This window comes from Eimeria acervulina, genomic scaffold (assembly GCF_000499425.1).
Source record: "Eimeria acervulina Houghton genomic scaffold, Eah_scaff144, whole genome shotgun sequence".
NCBI lineage: Eukaryota > Apicomplexa > Conoidasida > Eucoccidiorida > Eimeriidae > Eimeria > Eimeria acervulina.
Window position 1 is genome coordinate 35,001 of NW_013550237.1, and position 9,149 is coordinate 44,149.

Here is a 9,149-nt window from a genome sequence, read left to right on the forward strand (position 1 = left end):
GGCCCCCCTTGTCGAAGAGGCAAACAAGGGTGCATCCCCAGGTTAGCAGCGCCATCAACAGCAGCCAGCAGCAGCAGCAGCAGCTCCTCCTGCTGCGGCTGTTGCTGCAGCAGCAGCTGCTGCCGCGGCCCCACAGCCGGCAACGCAAACACGGTGCGAGACTTCATCAGTAAAAAGTAGAGTGCACCGATGCCTATTGTTGTTGCTGCTGCTGCAGCTGCTGTTGCTGCTGCTGTTATTGCTGGCTGGTGCTGCTGCTGCACTCAAATGCTGCGGGTGCTTGTGCTGCTGCTGCTGCGGGTGCTGGTGTTATTGCTGTTGCTGCTGCTGCTGCTGCTGCTGCTGCTGCTGCTGCTGCTGCTGCTTCCTGCACTTCTAGGAAGTACTCCGGTGCCTGCCTCGGTGGGTAAACCCACATTGTCTTTTTCGATTGTCTATAGACATCTTCGCGAAGCTTCTTGTGCTGTTGTTGCTGCTGCTGCTGCTGCTGTTGCTGCTGCTGATGCTGATGCTGCCGGCGTTGCTGCTACTGCTGCTGCTGTTGCTGCTGCAGGGACAGCAGCAGTGCCCCTCCAGCTGCAAAGCTACGAGACCAATGAAAGATCTATTTAAGTATAAAGAAAAAAAAGCTTGCTTTGAGGGTGCAACGGCGTGTCGCAGCAGCAGCAGCAGCAGCTGCTGCTGCTGCTGCAGCAACTGTTAAGGCTGTAGGGAAGTGTGCAGAACTGCGTACACACACACAATCTGCTAGTAGCAGCAGCAACTGGAGCAGGAAAGTAAAGGTCTTCTTGAAGGCGCTTCTGTCTCCATCGAGGAAGAAGGGGCAGCTGGATTTGCTGCTGCTGCTGCTGCTGCTGCTGCTGCTGCTGCTGGGGTTGCTGCTGCGGAGAAGGGAGTCCCCGCTCTTCGTATTGGAGTTGCCGTAGCTTGTTCTTTGGGTGTTTCTGCTGCTGTTGCTGCTGCTGCTGCAGTTGATGCTGCTGCTGCTGCTGCTAATAGGACCCCACAGCAGCAGCAAGACACTGCTGCTGCAGCCGTCAGCAGCAGACCGGAGGAGGACGAGACGGGTGCTGCTGCTTTGCTGCTTCTAGAAGAGACACATCAGCCGCCACTCCTTAGAACCGATATTATATAAAGTAGAGGCAAACATATATTCAGTTTCAAGAACAAAAAGCAGTAAGGAACAGCAGCAGCAGCAACAGCAGCAGCAGCAAGAGCTCCAGCTGCAGCAGCAGCTCCAGCAGCAACGGTGCTGCTCACAGAGACAGGCTTCGATGCCTGTGGTCTGGGGGTATGTGCATCTGCTGAGACCTGCTTCTTCTTTATTAAATAAATATTTATTTTTATTTGTTTATTTTAGTTTTTTATTTATTAATTTAATTAAATAAAAACAATAACTTTGCTTCAATCCAGAGACAGCAGAAGCAGCGCCCCTCCTACTCCCGCTGCTGTTGTACACTGGAATGACCACTGTGCAGCTGCAGCAGCAGCGCAGCAGCAGCAGCAGCAGTTAACAACAGCAGCAGCAGCAAATCACACTATTATCAGTCGCAGCAGCATCATAACAGTTGTTTTTTTACTGTAGGATAAGCGGCTTTTGCGGTGGTCTCTGCTGCAGCAACAGAAACCGCAGCATCATCGATGCTGCTGCTGCTGCTGCAGCAGCAGCAGCAGCAGCACCGACCTCCAGAATGCAGTTAACACAGCGTCTCTGTAGATAACAGGTCTCTCTGTGTCTCTTCTTTGTGCTTCAATTAAAGAAGGAAGGAGTATCCCTTTGCTGCAACTCCTTTATTTAATTAAGCAGCAGCATTTGTTGCTGCTGCACCATCTGCTGTTGCTGCTGCTGCTGCTGCTGCTGCTGACCTGGCGCTGGGGGTGGTGTCTTAGTTGGGCAGTGTGTGTTATAATTAATTTTATCTTAGAGTTTTATTTATTTTAGTTTGATTTATTTTGTTTTATTTATATTTATATGTATATTTTTCTTATTGTCTGTCTTTGCTGCTACACATACCTCGCACCATATATCATGGGCTGCAGCAGCAGCAACTGCAGCAGCAGCTGCAGCAGCAACTGTAGCAAGAGAACAAATGTAACAATTCGACAATAATTACTCTGCAGTCTTTTGACCCGCGTTGCTGCTGCCGCAGCATAAGCAGTGAGCGTGTTGCTGCTGTTGCTGCTGCAGCAACAGCAGCAGCAACAGCTATTGCTGCACCGGCAGCAAAGCATTTTGCTTATTGCTGCTGCAGCAGCAGAGCATTTGGCTTGTTGCTGCTGCAGCAACAAGTTGCGACGTGTTGCGAGCCACTTGCCCCCAGTGGGGCTTACCTGATAATATGCTGCTGCTGCTGTTGATGCTGCTGCTACCGTTGTTGCTGCTGCTGCTACTGGTAGTGATGCTGCAGCTGCAGCAGCAGCAGCAGAAGCAGAAGCAGGTGCTATTCTTTTGCTGCTGCAATTGCTTCATCTTGCTGTCTTTAGGTGTATATACACCTCAGCTCTCACCGATTTGTCTCGTGATAATGCATGAGGATCCACTGAAGGATTTGATTGCTGCAGCAGACAAAAGGAGACAAATAAATAAATAAATAAATAAATAAATAAATAAATAAATAAAATAAAATAAAATAAAATAAAATGAAGATAGAAATATAAAGAGACATATTAATAAACAAACAGAAGGAGAGAGATAAACAGATAAAAAATAATAATAAAGACAAACAGTAAAGACAGCAGACATAAAGAGACACATTAATAAGCAGACAAAAGGAGACAGATAAATAAGGAGACAATAAATAGTAAGACAAAGAAATAGAGGGGTAAACATATATAAATATATATATATATATATGTATATATATATAAACATATATATGTATATATATATGTATATATATATATATATGTAAAGACAAAGAAAGTTAGACAGAGAATAAAGAGATAAAAAGATAAAGAGATAAAGCGAGATGCAGAAAGAGACAAACAAAGACAGAGAAATGAGGAGACAGATAAAAGAAAAGATAAAGAAGAGGCGGACAAGAAAGAAAGAGAGACAAATGAATAAAGAGACAGAGAGATAAAGAGACAACCAAATAAAGAGATAAGTAAATAGACAAGGAGAGACAAATGAATAAAGAGACAGAGAGATAAAGAGACAAATGAATAAAGAGACACAGAGATAAGGAGACAACCAAATAAAGAGATAAGTAAATAGACAAAGAGAGACAGAGACAAAGAGACAAAGGGATAGAGACAAACAAATAAAGAGATGGAGACAAAAAGAGATAAGCAGCCAACGAAATAAATTAAAAAGATAAGGAGACAAAGAGACTGACGAAAGGATATAAAAGTATAAACAAATAAAGAGAGAAAGAGACAATATTTATTTATTTATATTTAAATAAATAAATAATCAGGAGACACGCTAGGCCCCCAACAAAAAACCCTAAACCCTAAACCCTAAACCCTAAACCCTAAACCCTAACCCCCCAAGCCTAAACCGTAAACCCTAAACCCTAAACCCTAACCCCCGCAACCCTAAACCCTAAACCCTAAACCACCGCAACCCTAAACCCTAACCCTCCAAGCCTAAACCCTAGACCCTAAACCCTAAACCCTAGAGCGTCGAGACGTACACAGAGAGCTCTGGGTGCATGCGCTTCATTTTATTTAAACTCTGCACCCAACAGTCAGCCCGTGAAGGCTCCACCAGAACTAAACGGTGGCTGTGCCTGAGGAGGAGACAGAAGAAGAAAGAAAGGAGACAGATAAAGAAAGAGAAGTATAAATAGAGACAGATACAAATAGAGACAAATAGAAAAGAAGAAGAGATGTAATAACTGAAAGGAGACAGATAAATCAAGAGACAAACTAATAAACAGATATATAAACACAGACAGATACAAGAAAACAATAAGAGATGTAAGAAAAGAAAGGAGACACAAGAAAGGAGACAGACAAATGAAGAGACAGACAAATAAAGAGACAGGCAAATAAAGAAGAGACAGACAAATAGCAAAGACATAAATAGAGACAGAGACATAATAATAGAAAGGAGACAGACGTATAAGGAGACAGATATAAAAAGAGATAAAGAAAGAGAAGAAGAAGAGATATAATAATGAAAAGGAGACAGATTGATTTTCTTACGAGTGTGTGGAGTAAAATCTCGGGGATTTTGCTGCTGCTGCTGCTGCTGCTGCTGCTGCTGCTGCTGTTGTTGCTGTTGCTGCTGCAGCTTGTTTACACTCTCCACAGACATCAAACATCTGTAAATTTTCGCTGCAGTCTATACACCTGAACCGCTTCCCGACGATCGGTAGTCGGCCGCAAATACAGCAGATTACACCGTAGTGAACGAACAAATCCACATCCCTGCAGACTCTGCCTTCTAACAAACTCTCGTACTCCCCCTGTACATATACATATAAATATAAATATAAATATAAATATAAATATAAATATAAATATAAATATAAATATAAATATAAATATCAATATCAATATCAATATCAATATCAATATCAATATCAATTAGTATCAAGAAATATCAAGAAATATACACATATATAGATATATAAAGAAATATCTACATATATATACTTTATATATATATATATGTACATATATATGTATGTACATATATATATATATATATATATATATATATGTATGGATGTATGTACTAATGCAAGGCAGGCAGTGCTTATAAATGCATCAATTAATTAATTAATTATACTAGATAATTAATTAATTAATTAATTATATACATACGTGCATGCATGCACATATGCATATATATTTATATATATACACGCATATAGATATATATTTACATACGTATGTATGTTTATATAATACATCATACATCATATATATATATATATATAAAGATAAACAAATATACAGAAAAGCAGTTATACAGAAAGAGACATTTGTTATAATCCCTAGAAGCAAACAAACAAAGAAAGAAAAGAAAGTTTGCTTAGGAGAGCAGCAAGTAAGTGCAGCAAGCAAAGACAGAGGGGGCAGCAGCATAGCACATATTGAATGAAGAAACGAAGAGCTGCTGTCTACTCTAATCAATCATTAGCAGCACTGCAAGATAAGAAGATAACAGAGACAATGCATGCAAGCAGCACTGCTGCTGCGCTGCTGCTGTGCTGCTGCTGCGGTGCTGCTGCGCTGCAGCAGCAAAAAAAAGCAGCAAATTACCTCCGTTTGTTCTTCTTCTGTATCAACAGGCGCCTCCTGTGTATCCTGAGCATCAAGCGCAGCAGTAGCAGCAACTGCAGCAGCAGAAGCAGCAGAAGCAGCAGCAGAAGCAGCAGCAGAAGCAGCAGCAGAAGCAGCTCTCTCGCTAGCCCAGTTTGCTTCCTCAGAAGCACTTCTAGCGGCGTCAACAGCGAGCGACGAATCTGCTGCTGAAATCTGCTGCTGCTGCTGCTGCTGCTGCCGCTGCTGCTGCTGCTGCTGCTGCTGCAGGCTGTATCTTGGTGTGAATGTCTCTAAGAACGGCAGCTCTGCTGCACGTGCATCATATGCTTCTCCTAGCTGCTGTCCCCATGTATCAGTTATAATATCTGTCTCCTCAGGGGGCTCATCTCCTAAATGTCTCCTTAGAGGCGGAGGTAAAGGCCTTCGCCGCCAAACCGGGTTGACAGCTACTGTTCCTTCATCTATGTCTGCTAGATCTTCTTCTTCATCAGCATTGCCTTCTGCTGCTGCTGCTGCTGCTATTGATGCTGCTAATGCTCCTGTTGCTGCTTCTCCTCGTCCTTCTGCTTCTGTTGATGCTTCTGCTTCTGCTGCTGCTGCTGCTGCTGCTGCGGGTGCAGCAACAGAAGCGATAGCATTGACACGCTCCCAGGCTTCTCTAGCTTTTAATGCTGCAGCAGCAACACGTACTGCTACGCTGAGGTGTATCGGGAGCAATGGTGCTGCATCTTCTTGAAGCAGCAGCAGCAAACTTTTGCTGCTGAGAGGTAAATCGTCTGTTGCTGCACCTGGCGGCCCCCGCGTGATAAGATAATGAGGAGGGCTTCTTAATTTTTTATCTCTTTCAAAGCTTAATAGTTCTGCCTGTCTCCTTGCTGCAGCAGCAGGGTACTTGCGGTGTATATACAGATATATTACCCTGCAGACAGGAGGTAAAGAGCTAAAGGGCGAGCGACAGAGAGGACAGAGAGAGTCTTCATAGATGTTCATCAAGCGATACGTACACCAGAAACAAAACAAATGCCCTGCAGCAACAACAGCAGCAGCAGCAAAAGCAGCAAAAGCAGCAGCAGCAGCAACAGCAGCAACAGTAGGTAGACAGCAGCAGCAAAAGCAACAGCAAAAGAAGCAACAAAGGAAGGAAAAGCAGCAAAAGAAGCAGCAGCAAATGCAACAGCAGCAAAAGCAACAGCACAAGCAGCAGCAAAAGCAGCAGCACAAGCCGCAACACAAGAAAAGAAGATGTAGCTCTAATGTCAAGTCTAACTGCTGCTGCAGCAGCAAACAAACAACACCAATCCAGCAGCAATAGCAGCAGCAATAACAATTGCATGCACCTCTAGCACCACCTCAGACTGCTGCTGCTGCTGCTGCTGCTGCTGCTGATTCAGCAGGTAACACTGCCATCCCCATCCAACCGTAAACACATCTATTCATAAGAAAAGACAGCAGCAGCAGCAGCAGCAGGAGCAGCAGCAGGAGCAGCAACGTACCGCACGGCAGCAACACAGGCTTCTGCAGCAAGTCGCAGCAGACGCAGCAGATAAGCTCGCGGTGTATATCATCTATAGAGTCGTTTCCTTCATCAGCACCTGCTGCTGCTGCAGCTCCACGGGGTGCTGAGAAAGAGTCAGGTGCTGCAGCAGCATCAGCAGCAAACGGCAAGCCTGCTGCTGCACGATATGTCGCTGGAGGGGAGGCCTCGAACGGGCTTGCCGCTGCTGTTGCTGCTGCTGTTGCTGTTGCTGCTGTTGCTGCTGCTGAGTCTCCAGAGGCTGTTGTTGCTGCTGTTCTGCCCCCTAGGTGTGCTGCTGTTGCTGCAGCCAGAGCTGCAGCAGGATCTGCTGCTGCTGCTTCTAGTGTATCTGCAGCTAACTGCAGCACCAGAGACGCTCCTGCTGCAGCAACATACTCTGCTCCTTCTTCCTCGGGGGCCCCCGGGGGGCCCCCTGACTGTACCTGACCCATCAGCAGGAGTTGAAGCAGCACCAGCAGCAGCGCGGTGCAGCAGAAGCAGCGCGAGAATCTGCATGCAAAACCCTAAACCCTAAACCCTAAACCCTTGGCCCTAAACCCTAAACCCTTGGGCCTAAACCCTCAGCATGTTTGCTGCACAGGGCGAAGGAGATAAGAAGGGGGTGAAGCAGCAGATTAGGAGACAGACAGACAAACGCAAGAAACAAGGGCTCGGACTGTACTGCAGCAGCAGCAGCAGCAGCAGCAACAGCAGCAGCAGCAGCAGCAGCAGCCTTTGAGGCTCATTAAAGTGTGTCTCCGCAGCAGCAAGCCAACAGAACCTGCAGGTACCTCTGAGCGGAGAAGAAGGGCTGCACAAGAAATGCCGGCAGCAAGCAGCAGCAGCAGCAGCAGCAGCAGCAACAGCAGAGGAAGGAGCAGCAGCAGCAGGAGTTACTGCAGCAGGAGGTGCTGCAGCAGGCTGCCTTCTTACATGCGTTGCTGCTTCTTCTTTTATTGAATAGATTCCTGTTAATGCAAGGCCTCGCTGCTAGCAGCAAGGAACAGACGGGGGGAGAGCCAGCGCAGCAGCAGCAGCTGTTGCTGCTGCTGCTGCTGCTGCTGTTGCACAAAGAGAAGAAAAATATATTGCTTCAACGACGTTTCAAATAGGAAAGATCTTTTACTGCAGCAAGAGAGGCAGCAGCAGCAGCAGCAACAACAGCAGCAGCTCTTGCCGGGCCCCTCAGCGGCGGAACCTTCGGGCCTTGCTGCTGGTGCTGCTGCTGCTGGTGCTGCTGCTGCTGTTGCTGCTGTTTCAGCAACAGATCCCTCCGCTGCCTTAACTAACACTAGAGTATCAACGTTCAATTCAAGTGGAGCTTCCCAGCAGCAGCAGCAGTTGTAGTAGTAGTGCAGCAATAACAGAAACCCTTCTGCAGCCTCTGCCTTCTTCTTTCTTTTTAGTTTTAAGTAATATGTTTAATTTATTTGTGCTGCACACAAACTCTGTGCTTTGCTTGCGGGCCCCCCGGAGATGTCTTAGGGGGGCCCCCAGCATCGGCAGCAGCAGCAGCAGCAGCAGCAGCAACAGCAGCAGCACCTGCAGCACAGAACACCAATGACTTCCTAACTCTCCGATTCGATGAGACGCTGCTGGGGCTTCCTAACTCTCCGATTCGATGAGACGCTGCTGGGGCCCCCCAGGGGGGCCCCCCAGCCCACGTATTCTTGTTGCTGCGCCTCTGCTGCTGGGGGCCGTGCGCTGCAGCAGCAAGTAGCGTGTGCACTACCATCTGCTGCTGGGGGGCTGCATGCAGACGGGGGGCCCCGGGGGGCCCCCCTGTGGGGCCCCCCTATATGTTTTGTACACCAAAATAGCAGCAGGGCCTTTGTGAGCAGCAGCAGCAGCAGCAACAACTGCAGCAGCAGTAGCAACAACTGCAGCAGTAGTAGCACCGAAGGCTGCAGCAGCAGCAGCAACAACAGCACAAGGGACAGCAGCGCTGATAGTAGCGAAGCAGCTTCGGCGGCAGCCACCGCCCTAGAGGCCCCAAATCCGCGACAGCAGCAGCAGAAGCAGCAGCAGGAGCAGCAGCAGAAGCAGCACCAGAAGAGACACGGGTGTGAGGCGCCCGCATTCTCATCTTCTCCCTGCTACGCCCGCGTGCAGCAGCAGCAGCAGCTGTAGCAGCAGCAGTAGCAGCAGCAGTAGCAGTAGCAGCAGTAGAGATGCTGTGGAGAGCCTCTGTATCTCGAAGCAGAACTGGTTGCTGCAGCAGCCGCTGCTGCTGCTGCTGCTTCTGCTGCAGCTGCTTTTGCTGCTGCTGCTGTTTGAGATATGCATCAAGGAACTGCAGCAGGCGCCTCCCCTTGGCAGCAGCAGCAGCAGACCTCCTTCTTCTTGCTGCTGCTTCTGCTGCTTCCTCGCTACTTGCAGCAGTGCCGGGGGGCCCCCCCTCGTGCTGCAGCTG

The 9,149-nt window shown here is 47.4% G+C and overlaps 3 protein-coding genes across 3 annotated transcripts in view; 1 reads left to right on the forward strand and 2 right to left on the reverse strand.

Annotated features, from left to right (window-relative positions):
- EAH_00020750 (hypothetical protein, conserved) overlaps nt 1-167 on the reverse strand; it is a gene marked incomplete at both ends in the record, with an annotated part of 6,417 nt that extends 6,250 nt beyond the window's left edge. The window contains one exon of the mRNA XM_013397130.1: nt 1-167. This exon is cut by the window's left edge and continues 3,150 nt beyond it. Coding sequence (XP_013252584.1) covers nt 1-167 — 167 coding nt within the window.
- Nucleotides 168-4,940: 4,773 nt separating this feature from the next.
- Nucleotides 4,941-7,188, reverse strand: EAH_00020760 (zinc finger, ZZ type domain-containing protein, putative; the record flags this gene model as incomplete). Its single annotated transcript, XM_013397131.1, has 3 exons — nt 4,941-4,949; nt 5,218-5,891; nt 6,714-7,188. The coding sequence occupies 3 exons, from the start codon at nt 7,186-7,188 to the stop codon at nt 4,941-4,943; spliced, it is 1,158 nt and encodes a 385-aa protein (XP_013252585.1).
- Nucleotides 7,189-8,320: 1,132 nt separating this feature from the next.
- EAH_00020770 (hypothetical protein) lies at nt 8,321-8,866 on the forward strand (the record flags this gene model as incomplete). The annotated part of the gene is made up of 1 exon (XM_013397132.1): nt 8,321-8,866. One exon carries the CDS (start codon nt 8,321-8,323, stop codon nt 8,864-8,866), a length of 546 nt encoding a protein of 181 aa, XP_013252586.1.
- Between the last annotated feature and the right edge of the window lie 283 nt (nt 8,867-9,149).